General features: G+C 57.5%; 1 protein-coding gene across 1 annotated transcript in view; it reads left to right on the top strand.

Moving 5' to 3' along the window:
• WFS1 (wolframin ER transmembrane glycoprotein) overlaps positions 1-16,751 on the top strand; it is a 32,335-nt gene that overhangs the window by 7,047 nt on the left and 8,537 nt on the right. Inside the window, exons 2-7 of the mRNA XM_088836474.1 lie at positions 846-1,078; positions 10,515-10,597; positions 10,831-10,975; positions 12,733-12,903; positions 14,613-14,693; positions 15,584-15,729. Of these exons, the coding sequence (XP_088692600.1) occupies positions 847-1,078; positions 10,515-10,597; positions 10,831-10,975; positions 12,733-12,903; positions 14,613-14,693; positions 15,584-15,729 (858 nt within the window). The 5' untranslated portion in view covers position 846. The remainder of the gene's footprint in view (positions 1-845; positions 1,079-10,514; positions 10,598-10,830; positions 10,976-12,732; positions 12,904-14,612; positions 14,694-15,583; positions 15,730-16,751) is intronic.

Below are 16,751 nucleotides of genomic sequence, written 5' to 3'. Positions count from 1 at the left end.
GGAAGCCCCTCTCAAGTTTATTTTAAACTTCCACTTTGCGCCAGTGTATTCCTTTCCTAGGGCTCTAATAAGAAATTGACGGAAACTTGGCTTTAAACAACAGAAATTGTTCGTCTCACAGCTCTGGAGGCAGAAGTCTCCGCAATCAGGATGTCAGCAGGGTTGGTTGTCCAGGGGGGCTCTGCGGGAGAGTCCTTCCTTGTCTTTCCTGACTTCGGGTGTTGTTGGTGTCTCTGGGCCTGCAGCCACGTCTCCCATCTCTGCTTCCTTTTCCATGTGGCATCCTCCTCTCTGTCTGTGTGTTTTCCTCTTATAAGGACTCCAGTCCTTGGATTAGACCCCACCCTAAACCAGGATGCTCTCTTGTCAAGATCCTTGATTACGTCTGCAAAGACCCCCATCTTCCAAATTAGGTCCCCTGCACAGATTTTGGTTGGGTAGACTGGGAGACCAGCTTCATTCCAGTGTAGCCAGTTGCCGTGCCCAGGGCTCCGTGTGAACCACCTCACTGAATCTTCCCGACCTGCCACATCCCCATTTCTCAGATGAGCATACCTGAGGCCCGGGACTCAAGGCCTGGAGACTGAGGGCCCAGCTCATGGCTGCTGTGGGACCTGCCAGGCCAGTGGGCCTTGAGCGAGTTTCCTCCCTCAATTTCCTCATCTGTAAAATGGGAGTGTCTTTGCGGGGGCCTGTTGTGAGGTTGAGTGAGATCCCGTGGAATGCTGTGCAGCACCTTTCCATTTCCCTTTGCCGTCCCGTCTCTCCACCAAAAGCTAGAGGCCAGGGCAGCCTGGGCTTGGCTGGCCTCGTGTGTTTGACCCCCCCGGTTTTTCTTGCATCAGGATGGCTTCCAGCGCCCCTCCTCCAAGCCCCTTCAGGCCCCAGCCTCCACCGCCACCACAGCCCCAGGCCCGCTCACGGCTCAACGCCACCACCTCGGTGGAACAGGAGCTCAGCGGGGCACCCCGCACTCCTGGACCCCAAGTTGGACCTGGATCAGATGTGAGAGACCCAGCCTCCCCGGCCGTACCCCAGACCTCGCGGGCCAGAAGCCGAGACAGGATGGATGGAACAGGTAAGGGGCGGGGCCCGGGATGCCGGACTGTCCTCCCTGGGGGGTGTTCTGTAGGCAGCGTGGACACCCAGGTCCTGGCACGTGGTCCAGATGCCCCTGCAAGGTTCCTTCCGCGGGCGGGCGTCCCCTGAAGTCAGGGGCCCAACCACTGCACCCAGGCCTGTCAACTCCCACCTACCAGCAGGATTTGCTCCCAAGTTCATAGACTTGGGCTGCAGCAGATGTCATGTTTCCTTCCTTCATTTATCATCAAATGCTCTAGCTCCCACCTGCTCAGGGACTCGGCAGGTGGTCTGCATCAGGCGCTGTGTGGCGGGAGGTGGCGGGAGGCAGGCTCCCCTCTGGTCCCCCCCAGCACTCGGGGCGGCCACCATGGCCACTTCTCAGGTGGCCATTCAGTCAGGTCCCTCTGCCTGGTCTGGGGGCCCCATGTGGCCACTCCCCTTGGAGGCCGGCTGACACCCTGGAATTCATCTGGGCCCCTGGCCCAGGTCCCCGCTGCCCTCTGGACCACCGTGCTCCATGCCCAGGCCCGGCGGCTAAGGATGGCCCCAAACCCCAGTCAACTCTTGGGCCCCCCCGTCAGGTTTCTAGTCTGTCCCAGGAAGCACTTCTCAGGGGCTGCGATGAGACAGTGTGAGGCCCTGGATGGGCCGGGACCGCTGGTTGTCGTGCCGTTGACATTGGGGGAGGGTCGCCAGGGTTTGGTCAGTCTACCTGCTGCTCACTGAGCGCAGCCTTGTGCCAGCCCTGAGTGCCCATCGGTGGCACAGCTGAGCCCTACCTCTGAAGGGTCCACAGTCTCCTGGAAACACGGGGCCTGGGGAGCACAGAGGTGGCCCTGGTGCCGGGCTGGGGAGGGAGCCGGAGGCCTGCCTTGGGAAGAGATGATGCCTGAGCAAGTTGGAGCCTGCGTGGGGAGAGAACACAGCACGGACAAGGGCCAGAGGGAAGAGCTGACCTCGCCTTGGGTGGGCTTGGCCTGGAGAGAGCCCTGGACCTCCCAGGTGACGGGTGGAAGGAAGGATGGAAGGATCGGAGTGGTGATGCTCATGTGTCAGGCTTGCAATTGAGCTACAGCAGGAGTGAGCAGGACCGGCAGTGGGCCGTAACAGGAACTGTCATGAAAGGTTCCTTTGCACTTCGGCGGGTGTTGTAGGCAAAAAAGCCTCAAGTCTTGCTGTGAGTTTCATAAAAGCAAGGATCGCAGGGTCTCCAGCTGTGATGTTTGGGGAAAATATAGCTGGCATCAACATTACTTTTTCTAATAACTCACGCAGTGCTTCTCAGTATGTCTGTCTTATACTCACAGTGACCAACCCTGTGAAATAGGGGCCTTGGCTTTCATTGTAGGTACAGTGATCAAAACAGAGCCCGCTGGGGACACGAGCTCCAGGGGTGGTGAAAGCCCCACGGCTTCTCTTCGTGGCTCACCACTTGTTAGACTTTCTGACCTCTGCCCACAGTAAGAAATACATGTACCGTAGTCATAACCTGGTGCCCACGCCCACGTGCCTGCATGCACACAACATACACACACGCGCACGCAGTGGGAATGGAAATTTCCAAAACAATACTTGCCTTTGCTGTGTGCCTGGCTATTTGGTAAGTCTCCATGCTCTTGCTTTTATGTGCAAACAAATGCTGCTTTGGGCAGTTCAGTTGGTTCTGTGACCCGGGTTGACGTCTGCATTTGAAAACCACTCTCTTGTTTGGCGCCAGTGCTGGTTTCCTGCCCACCCCGGCTGGGACACCAGAGCACGCGTCTCTCCATAGGAGCTGTTTATGTATGGAGCATCCGGAGGCACGAGGTGGTACAGGAAGGGCAGAGACAGCCGGGGTGGGACACTTGGCCGGGCTATCGACCTTGAGCTGTGTGCCCTCCAGGGAGTCGGGAGGCCTCTCCGAGACTGTTTCTGTGAAGTCAGAGCAGCCACGTGGAGCCTACGTGCTGGGACCTCGTGCTCATCAGCACGGCATGTGGGATGTGGTGCTGAGTCAAGGCCCCTGGTCCCTTAGGTGCCTGTGTGGTGGTGCGGGGGAGGGGCGTCCATGCTTCAAGCTGCAGAACCCGATGTGCTGCGTGGGTGTCTTCAAGCCTCCTCCCCCTCAATGCCTTCCTCTTCAGGCCCCTCCTGGGGCATGTGCCTTGAGGCATCCGTCCAGTTTTAGGGCCCCAACCAGTCCCTCTTGGGTGACGGGCCTTAACCTTGGCTTCGGGCCCTGTGTGTCCGCATGCAGGGGCTTCATGTGAGTGTCAGGCTCTTCTCTCCCCCTGGGAGGCTTGTGCTTCAGACTGTGCGTGTGTGTGCATGTGTGTGTGCACACATGTGCACGTGCTTTCTTGTGTCTTGCACCACCACAAGGCAAGATGCCGTGACTTTTGTGGTCACAGGGGTCCACCTCTCCCCCAGGTGCTCTGTATGAGTTAAGGGGGTCCCAGCCCCCACCGCACGCTTCTCCTGTTCACCCAGCCTTGTCTGAGGTGACCACCCCAGCTCAGCACCACCCCTGCTCCGAACAGAGGTCCCAGACCCGTGGTGGTGACACCTGCCTGGTGCACTGTGGACCCGGAGGCTTTATGTGACCCCTTATGGCAGCCCGAGAGGAAGGCTCTGTCCGTGTCTCCATTTAGAGACCAGGAAACTGAGCCCCTGATTTCCCAGAGTGGCCGGCACTGGGTGATGATGGGTGCAGGGGTGACCCCAGTCTCCTGTCCCATAAGGCCTCCTGCCCCCAGCAGAGCTGCAGGGACCTCTGGACTCTGGAGGGTGAACCAAGCCTGCACTCCCCTGTGTAATCGTGCTGGACCTTATCCCAGAAACATACCCACTGGGCCCTTCTGAGCTCCACATCTCCTTCAGATCTCTGCTTTGTCTCCAAGGCCTTTGGGCAGACCCGGGCCTAATCCGGAATCTTGGTCCAGCCACAAATACCACCCTGCAGCCGCAGGGCGCAGAGACCAGGGCTGGAAACACGCTTGGTTTCAATCTGGGTGAAGCGAAACAGCCTCAGAGGACAGACCAAATCAAGGCTGCCGGTTTCAGATAAGGAGAGTCAGGAAGCAGGTGTGGTCTCCATTGGCCTCTGTCTCCAAGGGGAGGGGCGCAGAGTACTGAGCGAGTTCTGGGCAGCTTGGCAGCCTTGGGCTCCCGACCCCTCACATCTGGGCTGTGCTTCGTCCCTTTCCTTTGTGCCATCACCATCGCTGAATTGAACACAGCAGACCCCGCCCTGCCAGCCCTGCACAGCTCAGAGATCACCTACCCAGGGAGGGAATGGGGTTAGTTTTAATTGACTCCCCTGTCCCTGTAGCAAAGTTCTGCTGAGCATCAGTCAAGTACCAGTAAGTAACGGCACAAGGAAGACGACATAGCACCTTCCAGGCTACGCCTCGCTTGTGGTCCTTGTCAACGTTAACTCACTTCTCCGGCCACATCCAGTTCAGTTCAGTTCAGTCGCTCAGTTGTGTCCGACTCTTTGTGACCCCACAGACTGCAGCACGCCAGGCTTCCTTGTCCATCACCAACTCCCGGAGTCTACTCAAACTCATGTCCATTGAGTCGGTGATGCCATCCAACCATCTCAGCCTCTGTCGTCCCCTTCTCCTCCCACCTTCAATCTTTCCCAGCATCAGGGTCTTTCACAATGAGTCAGTTTTTCGCATCAGGTGGCCAAAGTATTGGAGTTTCAGATTCATCATCAGTCCTTCCAATGAATATTTGGGACTGATTCCTTTTAGGATGGACTGGTTGGATCTCCTTGCAGTCCAAGGGACTCTCAAGAGTCTTCTCCAACACCACAGTTCAAAAGTATCAATTCTTCAGCACTCAGCTTTCTTTATAGTCCAACTCTCACATCCACGACTACTGGAAAAACTATAGCCTTGACTAGACGGACCTTTGTTGGCAAAGTAATGTCTGTGCTTCTAATATGCTGTCTGCTGCTGCTGCTGCTAAGTCACTCCAGTCGTGTCCAACTCTGTGCGACCCCACAGACAGAAGCCCACCAGGCTCCCCCATCCCTGGGATTCTCCAGGCAAGAACACCAGAGTGGGTTGCCATTTCCTTCTCCAATGTATAAAGTGAAAAGTGAAAGTGAAGTCGCTCAGTCGTGTCCGACCTTAGTGACCCCACGGACTGCAGCCTACCAGGCTCCTCCATCCATGGGATTTTCTAGGCAAGAGTACTGGAGTGGCTTGCATATGCTGTCTAGGTTGGTCATAACTTTCCTTCCAAGGAGCATGTGTCAGGGTTAACGTTAAGTAGAGGACCCCAGGCCACCAGCTGGTGAGGGGTCAAGTCAAGATGGAACACAGTCTGCGAGTCTGTGCTCAGCCACCGTGATGGCCTCCAGTGGCAGCGGTGGACACAGATGGAGCTCTGGAGTGCCCGGGGCCCTGTGCCTGCCTCCTGCATCATGGCTCAGAGCAGTGCCCTGTGTACCAGCACAGCGGGGATGGCCGGGCTTGGAGCCCAGGGTGGTCTTCACACTCAGGGGGGTGAAGGCTCAAGGGAAGGGAAAGACAGAAGAACCAAGTAACTCTGTCCTTGGTGGGAAGCACCAGGCAGGGGCCACAGAGGACGAGGCACCCTCTCTACTGACCTCAATGGGTTGCAGGGTTCACAGGCTCTTAGGGGTGTCAAGTCCACAAAGTCTCAAAGTTCTGAGTGCAGAGCTTGTTTAGGTGGCCACAGGGCTGCAGACAGGAATGGTGTCTGGAACCGCTGGTGGGGGTTCTGTTTGCCAGGAAGCATTCACCCCGGTGTTAACTGAGGGCCTGCCCAGCGGGTGCAGGAGATGGTGGGCAGGGCCTCCAGGAGGGAGACCCCAGGTCAGTGAAGGGAGCCCCAAACGGTGCAAGACACACAGGGCATGAAGGACTCCAAGGTTGATGGCTCTGGGCAGCGGTTGGACAGGGGGTCAAGAGGTCAGGCAGTCTCAAGTAGGGCCTCGAGGATCAGGGTATGGAGAATGGGTGTTCTGGGGAGCATTAAAGCCTTTAAGCGAGAGGAGCAGTATGATTTCTGTTACACAGAGATGACCATGGACAGCTTTGGGAGCCGAGGCCAGCGGCGATGCAGGGCGATGGGTGGACTGGGCTTCAGGGGAGCTAGACTGATTCCAGGCCTCGGCTGGAGCCATCAGGTGGGCCTGGGGAGTAAGCAGGCAGTTTCGCAGTGGGGTTCAGAGCTGGACAGCAGGAATGGGCCTCGATGAAGTCCGGGAGGTGAGAGGAAGGCTGGGATGTGATGGGGTGAGGGGTGGATGCAAAGCGCTGAGTCTCTGCTGCCCTGGGGTGAGGTGTGGATGCAAAGCGCTGAGTCCCTGCTGCCCTGGGGACAAGTCACAGCCAGAAACACTCAGTTTCTCCTACTCCGGTGGAGGCTCGATGATCTCGGGAGCCCTGTACCTGGATTTTTTTTCCTGACTCTGATGGAAGCCCCGGTCTGGCTGGTTGCCGTAGCATCCCTGTGACCCCCTCACTCTAGGGTGACCTGTCATGAGGACAGATGGCTGGGGCAGTGAGACTCTCTCAGGGTGGCTTCCTGAGACCTCAGGAAACCTGACAATATGCCCTTCATCCCTTACCTTTCCCCTCCTCTTTGCATTCTGAGTCTTGGGCGTCACCTCCTCCGAAAAGCCTCTCCCATCAGGACTGAAGACTCCTGGCACCTCCATAGATTCCCGTGAGCCTGCACTGTTGGACTCTGGCTATCCTCGCCAGGCCCCTGGGTGCATAGGGAGAGTGGGGGATCCTACCTCTTTGGACTCAGTGCCCTTGGCTCCCGGCACCCAGACCTGTCCAGGGCCGGTACTCAGTAAATGTCTGCTGGGCGAGTCTGATGAGGGGCGAGGTCCATGACCTCCGCTTGGACCCGGTGGGACCTCCTGGCTGGGATATCCGCCTTAGAGCTCAGCTAGGCCCCTGGGAGAGATGGGGTCGCAAGGCTTGTCCTTCCTGTGTGTTCATGAGAACCAGCATCTCGAAGGCTGATGGGGCACCCCCCGGGTGCAGGGTGACCCAGCTGCCCACAGTGATGAGAAAGACACACAGGATGCCCTTGGGTTCTTGTCACCTTTCCCTCAGCTCAGCCCACATGGTGGGCATCAGGAGAGGACCAGGGACTCTGGGGGGCTAAGGCCTTGCCCTGGGGCCAGCGAGTAGGGATGTAGAAGGGCAGCAGCCCCAGGAGATGGGAGCGTAACAGTTGCTTGTTGCGCATTTCAGATTGTGCTCCTCTTCTCAGAGCCTTTGGCGTGCATTCAGCAATTTAAACAATGCGCTCCAGCCAATCGAGCTTGCAGCGGCTGGGTGAAGCTGGAAGCCAGCTTCTCTCTCTTGCTCCCAGCCGGCTCTGGGAGAACTTGGTGGGCACCAAGGGGCTGACAGAGCCCTCGTGGCTGCTGGGAGGGGGTGCCTGAGGCTCCCCAGCCCATGATCCCAGGGTGGTCCTGAAGAATGGGAGCGTTTGACTTGCTCAGTACTCATCCTTGTCCATTTCTACTTAGAACCTGCCCAGATCAGGAAGATGAGCCTGGCAGTTAAATCTCTGGGCCACACATGTTCCAGGCACTGTGCGAGGATTTGGGAAGACGGAGAAAGCTGGAGGCCCTTCCTGCGTCGGTCCCCCATCCATTCATCCCTCTGTCTGTTGAGCATCTGCTGATCTGTGTCCTGCCCCAGGGGATGGAGATGGGCCAGACCTGCTGGGTACAGATCGTCTCCATTAAAAGCCTGTGGGACCATGAGAGATGCAGGAACACAGAGATGGGCTGTGCCGGGGGAGGGGACAGTTTCCAGGGCCCTCCTTTCATTTCATGAAAAATGTCAGGCTGTGAATAACATCTGTGGAAAATTAATCATGGACAGAATGATCTTTTTAGCCAATAGATCTGCGCTTGAATCTTCTATGACCTTGGACTTTTGAATTCAGTCAGTCAGGAAAAGAGCTGGGAACTCGCAGAAGGTACCTGGTGTTGAACTAGGATACGTGGCCTCAGTGAGCCAGGGAGGCCCTGGGGTCAGCAGAGAGGTAGGGCACGGAGAGGGGAAGGAGCCGCACCCTGAGAACACCCAACTCTGGATCAGGCACCTAATCCCAGTTGTCCCATTCTTCATTAACAGTCCTACCGGCTGGATATTGATGATGGAATTGGTAATGAGTCACGCACAGTCACACAGCACTTTGATGCTATCAGCTGGAAAAAAAAAAAGCACAGCCTAAAAGTTGAGAATTATGTTTTATTTGGTGGACAAAATTGAAGACTTAATCCGGGAACACAGCCTCTCAGATCTCAGATTGCTCTGAAATACTTCTCCCAAGAGACAAGGGAGGAGCCAGGATACACAGGAGTTTTTGCAACAAAGATCGGGTAGCCAGAACATCAATAGAGTACTGTTGATTCAAGAAAACCAGATATCTTGAGTTAGGGAATTTAGTGCTTTGCTGTGTACGGGGAAGATGCAAGAGTCTGGGCTCACGGGAATCGTTCCTTTGATCTGCCCGTCAGCTCTCCGAGGTCAGTGTGCTGTGCTTTCTCATCCTGTGTCTCCCCGGAGCGCATGGGAGGAGGGACTGCCACATGCTTTGTTGACTGATCGACGCTCCATCACGCAGTCGTGTCTGACTATTTGTGACCCCCATGGACTGTAGTCCGCTGGACTCCTCTGTCCATGGAATTTTCCAGGCAAGAACACTGGAGTGGTTTGCCATTCCCTTCTCCAGTTTACCAATAGGGTAGCAATGTTCTTTCACTCCTAAGGCTCAGAGTGCTAAGGGCAGATTCACACTCGGGTCAGATTTCTCTAACCCCGCACACCCTCCTTCCCTGCCCTTCTCTTTGTTCTGTTAGTCTGAGCCCTTGGCCGGAAAGTGCATTCCAGGGCCAGCAGAGAGTGTGACAGCAGCCAGAAGGGAGAGCTGACCTTGATGACTAAGAAGCACCGAGGTCTGGGGCCACTGGGCTGGGGTGGACGTCCTGGGCCCAGGCCGGGTGAGGTCCCAGGACCTCGGTGAGGAAACTCAGCAGGGGGAATTCCACAGGAGGGCGGGTATCATCATGTTTGCAAGCTGTCCACCAAGAGAGGTGCAGCACAGGGGCCTGACCTGTGAGTCTCAGGAAGGATCTTCCCCTTTGAGCCATCCCCAACCACCCTCTCCTGCTCCCGTATGCTCCAAACTGGATGCGACGGCTCTGCCTTTGAACTTCAGAGCTGTGTCACCATAGGCCCCTGCCCTGCTGCCTCCTGACTGGGCCCCTGAGTGTGTAGAATCGGGCACCCTGCATCCAGGGGCTAACTCTGAGCCTGGTGGATGGAGCTGGTCCTGGGAAAGGTCTGGAGGAATGAGTCGGGAAAGCTAGACATCTGGCACTTTTCTTAGGGACGGCTCTTACTTCCCTGAATTCTCCCTTCTGTTTCCAGAAGTGTCTGGAGATCGAGAGTCTGTTAACCCCAGATAAGCACCTGCTAAGATGGGACATGACCATGGGTGAAGGCAAGGTGTGGTGTCGGGCACAGGCCCCCTGTATTGGTTGCTTGAATCAGAAAAAGGGACTGGTGAAAAGTGATTTTAAAAAAAGGAAAATATACTTTTTGTTATGCTATGCACTGCAGGAGAGTTTGTGAAATCAGTGAAGTTACATGATGCTTTTGTAACTTAAGATAACGTTTTCCGAAGTAAACATTGCATGAGGTATGTGATATTTGGACCCTTGGATCAAGTAATTCACCTGAAGAACCCATGCTGGCAGAATGCCCCCCAAATGAAAATACACGCACAGACTGGTTTGTGGCATCACTTTATAAAATTAGGGAGTCTGGGAATAATCTAAAGGTGCGATGGACAGGAGAGGCCCCGAGTGTGCCCTCGGTGGGATTTCTGAGCCACTGAAGTGGTACATTTCACTGCAGAGCCACATGCAAAGCTGGTTGTGATTCAGTATTACAAACATATGTGTGTGTACTTGAGAATGTGTGTACTGTGATTATGGCCTCCCAGAGTCAATCGTGGATAGATGACTGTCTTGGAAAACATAGATTTGCTTTGTTTATTGGGATGCTTGGCATTGGGGTGCAGGTTCTTTAAATCATTAAATAAAGAACCTCAGGGGCTTTCATTCCATCTCTTGCATCTTTTTAGAGCCCTGTTCAAGCCTGAGATCAGCCGTTCTGGCTGCAGTGAACCCCAGGGGCGACGGTGGTTATTGGTCTGGCCCCGCTCTGTCCCTGTGGCCACCCCTCGGCAGCTTTGTGGCTCCTGTTCCCTGGCTGTACCGCAATGGAGGGAGCATCCTGGCGGGTCCTCTCCACACTGGCTCTCATGTTCCTGACTTGGGGCCAAAGCCCGTTTCTGCCAGCCCCTCTTGTCCTCCGACAAGCGACAAGGACCAGCATGGTGACAGTCCATCTGCTTGCTTTCCTGTGTTAAAGGACCTGGAAAGGGAGATGTGGACACCCCCTTTGAGGAAGTCCTGGAGAAGGCCAAGGCTGGGGACCCCAAGGCACAGACAGAGGTAAGGGCCAGTGTCTGCAGGGAGGCTCGGGCTGCGCGCCCCGCCCCCTCATCTCATCAGTGGAGGGGCAGGGTCCCCACAGCCCGCTCTGGCTGGGGAGCACCAGGCGGACAGGGTGAGGGAGCCCGAGGTTGCCTGGCTCTGGGCGGGGGCAAGGCAGGGCATGGACTGGGAGCCTGGGCACTTCCCGGGGGTCTGCCGCAGCGTGTGGTGTGACCAGACACTGCTTTCAGGTGGGGAAGCATTACCTGCAGCTGGCCGGCGACGGGGACGAAGAGCTCAACAACTGCACCGCGGTGGACTGGTTGACCCTCGCCGCCAAGCAGGGACGGCGCGAGGCCGTCAAGCTTCTCCGCCGGTGCCTGGCGGACAGAAGAGGTAGGTGACAAGGCTCGGAGGGACCCACGAGGGATGCTGTGCTACTCTGCTAAAATAACCAACCGAAATAGCAACAGGGAAACCTGGTGCTGGCGACGCTGTTGAGAAAAATGAGTGTGGTTTCTGTTGCACTCGTGGCTTTGCCGTGTAGATGGTGTGGGAGTGTAACATGGGATATTTAGGGAACACAGCCATTTTCATCCTCTTTAACTTGTGGTGGGGTCTACAAGGAGATATACCATCTGGGTTCTCATCCAAATTAAGGAGTAGACCGTTGAGCCACGCTAGAGGACGTGACAGGCCTGAGGTGGGAGTGGCACTTTCTGAACTGACTTTCCATCCGGTCTAAGCGGAGCAGCTGGGGACTGGGGGCCAGTGAAGGGCCCCCCCAGGCTAGCACTCGTTGCAAGGACGGGCGTGGGAGTTGGGGGGCAGTGATGTGTAGCCTGGCCACTTGGGGACACTTACTCTGTTATCCTGCCCAAGGGAAATGGTTCATTCCTGGTGTCAGAGAAAAGTCTTTCCTGAAGTTTCAAACCTCAGAAGAAAGGTGAAAGTGTGTGTGTCATAAAGGGGCCTTTGGTATCCCGCTCAGATTGCAGAAGTGTTTATGGTGGTTATAGAAAACTTGAACTTGAAAACATAAAGATAGAAATTATCTTTAAAAATGATCTTGAAACCCAGAGAGAAGTGCTCCATAGTTTCCTGTTTTCCTTCTGGTTTTGTATTGGAATTTTTTTTTTTAAACATTAGGGTTATCATATAGGTATATATAAAACAAAATTTATACACGTTATTTTTATGTATATATATATATATAGTGTATGTGTATATACATAAGATATATAGAGAAATGATATTTATTAACATTATTGTTGAGCTCTTCTTCCCCGTCGCCGGCCAGCTACAGGTAATGCTTCCCCACCTGAAAGCAGCATCTGGTCACACCACACGCTGTGGCATGTGGCCCACAGCCTCCACCTTCTCACACTGAACGCGTCCTGATCATAAAAGAAACGTGGGCTCCTGTGGAAGGTTAGGGAGATGCTCCAAAGGAGAAACAAATACCAGTCCTCCACCCCCATTCTCACTGTCCCCTGGGGTGTGGGTGGCCAGACTGATGTCCCTGGTAGTCCGTGTGCAAGGGGAAAGGCAGCCGCTAAACGGCCCATGAAACCTGCTCCCCATCTTTCTGTGGGTGAGTCTTGCCCCCTGGGAAAGGGCCGCCTATGCTCCCGGCTGCCCTCAGAAGGGCTGAAGCTATGAATGTCGGGGTGCCCCCGTCTTGCAGCCTGGCCGCTCACTGCAGTGAGACTGAACCAGGGTTTGAGACTAGCTCAGCCTCTGACTCTGTGGCCTTGGCACCAAGTCTAGGCCACCACCCCTGGGTGCCTCAGTTTCTCCATCTGTGAGATGGGAAGAGTAGCACCCCACCAGAGGGGTCCTTGTGAGGGGGAACCTGGGAGGGGAAGGAGCCAGGAAGATGGAGAGACCTTGCCCAGTGCCAGCCCTCCGTGGCCACTCGGCAAGCGTCCGCTGAAAGGCCGGGCCGAGCCTCCCACCCTCAGGGACTCAGGCCAGACACCCTTCTGGCCGGACCCTCGCTTCCGCCCTGGTGACAGAGACGCCTGCAAATCCACTCATGGGAATCGCTTCCTAAGCCCCTTCAGGCAGGGCTGGCCAGGACTGGGGTGTCCCTGCCAGCTTCCAGGCAGGCGGGCAGGCGGCCCCAGGCCTCTGACGTCTCCCTCTCTCAGGCATCACCTCAGAGAACGAGCAGGAGGTGAGGCAGCTCTCCTCTGAGACCGACCTGGAGCGGGCCGTGCGCAAGGCAGCCCTCGTCATGTACTGGAAGCTCAACCCCAAGAAGAAGAAGCAGGTGGCCATGGCGGAGCTGCTGGAGAACGTGGGGCAGGTCAACGAGCACGGTACGCAGTCTGCCCATGGGCCCCCTGGGCGTCTGTGCCAGGATCCTGGAAGCTCCTCTGTGGGAGCTGGCGTGGGGGGGCTCCAGGGAGCTTCTCGTGGGGATCTCACCGGTATCCTGTAAGGCTCTGGAGCGTCCTTCCTGGGTGTCCTGTCCCTAGCGCCCCTCAGGGACCCCCCAGCTCTGGTTCTACCTGATTCTCTCCATCCCTAGGGTTCTCTCACCTGCCCACGGGCGGAGCTGCAGGCCTTGGTGTGTCCAGGGTGTCTTCCTCCTCCTGAAGGGGATAGGGAGTGGGGTGGGTGAGCGACTTTGGTCCCCGAATCCCCGAGAGCCTCTCCAGGGCCAGCCCCAGTGCCAGCCCCTTCAGTGCCCCCACCTCCTTCTAACCCGGCTTTCCCTGAAGGGCACGGGCAGCCGGAAGGACAGATGGACCAGGAGAATGGGCGTCCCTGACCGGGTGTGGTCTCGCCATTTCCGGGGTCGGGGCCGACTTCTGTCTCTTTGTAACCTGGATAAGCACCTGCCCAGAGCTCCACCCAGCTCCCTCCTGCCCTGAGAGGGAGATGCTAGTCGGGGGTGGGCTGGGGCCACCTGCCGATGCATCAGAGAAGATGGGTGGGTGGGCATCTCTGCCCCTTCTCTGGGCAGGACTCTTGTTGGTCTCTGATCCTCTGCGGCCTGACAGAGGCGGCCGTGAGGCCTGGGGCTCCAGTGGCAGGACCCCCGAGAGGCGTGCTCGACCTGACAGGCTGGGCCGCCCCTCGTGGGGCCCCAGTGACCCTGCGGAGCCAGGGCTCTGCCGCGTTCCTGCTGCCCCCTCACCCGCTCTGGGCTCCCGTGGCCCCTGTCAGTCACGGTGCCCCTCCCCTTGTGTTGTCTCGCCCTATGGTCCAGCCCCTACCGGACCTGGACCTGCAAAGGGCACCTGGAGCCTGATATAGGGAGAGCCCAGCGAACGCCTGCCTGGATGTGGGTGTTGAGGGGGAAGGGTGTCGACAGAGGGCAGGATATCTCAGTCCTGGCTCAGTGTTCACCCACTGAACTGACTTCTGCACCAGGGCCGGGGACACAGGAAGGCCTGCCTGGTGGCCCTGGGAGCTTGGCCTCTTCCAGGGGAAGATCACACCAAGGGACAATGCCAGCAAAGGTGTCCAGGGGCAGGCTGTGCTGATCAGAGAGTATGGTGTGTCCAGGGCTCGGGATGTGCCCAGTGGGGCCCGAGTCACCTTGTGATGGAGGTTGAGCAGTGGTGGTCCCAAGGGTTGGCCCTTGTACAGCCCTCCAGGGCTGCGTGGAACACACTGGCAAGTTTCTAGGGGGCTTGCAGGGGATGGGGGCTTCCCTTATAGCTCAGTTGGTAAAGAATCCGCCTGCAATCCAGGAGACCCCGGTTCGATTCCTCGGTCGGGAAGATCTGCTGCAGAAGGGATAGGCTACCCACTCCAGTATTCTTGGGCTTCCCTGGTAGCTCAGCTAGTAAAGAATCTGCCTGCAATGCAGGAGACCTGGGTTCGATCCCTGAGTTGGGAAGATCTCCTGGAGAAAGGAAAAGGCTGCCCACTCCAGTATTCTGGCCTGGAGAATTCCATGGACCATATGGTCTGTGGGGTCACAGAGAGTCGGACACGACTGAGCGACTTTCACTCACTCAGTGCAGGGGATGGGGCAGTCAGCCGGCCTTGACTCTCCCCCGCTTTGTCCCTGCAGATGGCGGGGTGCAGCCTGGGCCCGTCCCCAAGTCCCTGCAGAAGCAGAGGCGGGTGCTGGAGCGCTTGGTCAGCAGCGAATGTGAGTACAGCCGCCAGTCCTGTGCTAGCGACACCTTTGGCCATGCTGTCTCCCCCACCACCCCAAGCGTCATGTCTGCGCCCCCCACCCTGCATCAGTCCAGGCCTGGCCCCCAGGGTCTCAGAGGCTGACGGATCTTCCGTCCAGCCCCTCTGGGGCTGTTGGTTGGGCATCGGTGTTGGGCTCTGGGATTTGGACCCCGCCCACTGGGAGCATACACACTGGAGGGACGAGAGGGCAGTGTCACTGTCCCTGATGGAGAAGGATGCTGGGGGCTGTGATGCTGTGAGCCTGCGACAGTGGGGAGGTCAGTAGCCCGCGAGGGGCAAGGAGGTGGATGCTCCAGGCTGAGTGAGCGAACCCCATTGGCAAAGCCCTGGGGGCACCCAGCAGGGAGTGGGGGCTGCCCCCAGCATGGGGCATGGGGAGGTGGGAATGTCGGGCTGAACTTGGGGGTGGGGGGTAATGAAGGTTTGGGCACATGCCTGGCATACAGTAGGTCCTTGGAAGATGCGTGTTGGCTGGAGTGGCTAGTAGGTGGCTGGGCTGCAGGGGTCAGGGCTGAGGGAGTAAGGGGGTCAGAGCATTACGGGAGGAAAATGTTCTGAAGAAGGGTCTGCACAGAGCCTGGCTCAGGCAGCCCCCCGAGACGTGAAGGGTGGGGGAGGAGAGGGGAGGGGGATGCTCGGGGGAGAGACAGCGGGTCCCCAAGCCGAGAAGGCCTCGGCAGGCCCACCTGCCTCTCTCTCCTCTCATCGTCCGGGTGCGACAGGGGTTGCCCGTCTCCGGCCTGACCCCAGCACAGTTGCTGCCCGCCGCATGCCCGTCTCCATGGGGCGGTGGTACTCGCGGTCTCACCGACCCCGCATGTGTCCTCTCCTGTGCTTCAGCCAAGAGCTACATCGCCCTGGATGACTTCGTGGAGATCACCAAGAAGTACGCCAAGGGCATCGTCCCCGCTGACCTGTTCCTGCAGGACGACGATGATGACGAGGTGGCGGGCAAGAGTCCTGAGGACCTGCCCCTGCGCCTGAAGGTGAGCCCTCAGCCCAGGCCATCTGCCTGCCCGGGTGCCCCCCGGGAAGTTGAGGGTGGGAGACCTTGCCCAGCAGGGAACCTCTGGGGCTGTGTCACTGGGTGGCCCGTGTCGCCAGGTCGTCCACGTAATTGCATAAGGATGCATCCTTGCAAAAGGAGACCTCCTGCCACACGCTCAGGCTCTGGAGGCAGGGGCGCTATTGGGGTCGGGCTGGCCCAGTGGTTGCTGTATGTGCACGGTCATCTTTGCATCTTTCCCTGCAAAACGCCGTGTGGGGAGCAGTGTGCTGTGCGCTGGAGACCGCCTTTCACTTAGACTCCATCCTTTGGAAAGATTGTCCATTTATGGCCCAGAGGGGAGGTCAGTTCCTCGAAGGTGCCTCCGTCCAGAAGCAAAGTGAGGTCTTGTGTTCAGGAGGGCCCTGCGGTGGTGCCTGTTTATCCGGATCTGCAGGGGTTCGGGGAGCAAGCGGCTGTGGAGGGTGGCAGGGGAGGTGACCGAAGGCAACCTGAAGGTGGGGGTGGGAGGAAGCTCTTGTTCGCCACCGCCTCCCACCAGTGAGCAGCCGTGATGACACGGCATGAGCGCGGCGCATCCAGATCTGCCGACAGCCAAGAGTGGCTGCTCCTGCCCCTGGAGTCACAGCTTTTGTTTTCCTGGCCATGTGGTTTGTGACTAAAGGGGTCAGATATAAGCCTTGGTGAAGTGTGACCACGCCCCCCCTTCACCAGTTTCCCCAAGTTCAGCTCAGGGGGTGAATTCGCCTTCTCTATCTCCCTTTGCTGAGAGCACCAGGATTTTCAGAAGTCTAGCCGCCTGACTCCAGACAGGTCCATCCCCACGCGTGGCCAAGGGGACCTGGTCAGCACAGGGGGCCTCTGGGCAGACAAAGCATCACAGAGCCCCTGGCGTTGGTCCCCCAAGAGTCTGTAGGGTTCTGTGCTTCCCCAACTCCTGGGCCCGCGTGTGACCTGCCCACAGTGCGGTTGGAGTGGGCTGTGGGTGTGTGAGCAGGGTTG

Source organism: Moschus berezovskii, chromosome 5 (assembly GCF_049115385.1).
Source record: "Moschus berezovskii isolate FMDL1 chromosome 5, NW_MosBer_1.0, whole genome shotgun sequence".
Lineage (NCBI taxonomy): Eukaryota > Metazoa > Chordata > Mammalia > Artiodactyla > Moschidae > Moschus > Moschus berezovskii.
The sequence above is the reverse complement of the archived record's forward strand: the minus strand, read 5'-3'. Positions and strand labels throughout refer to the sequence as shown.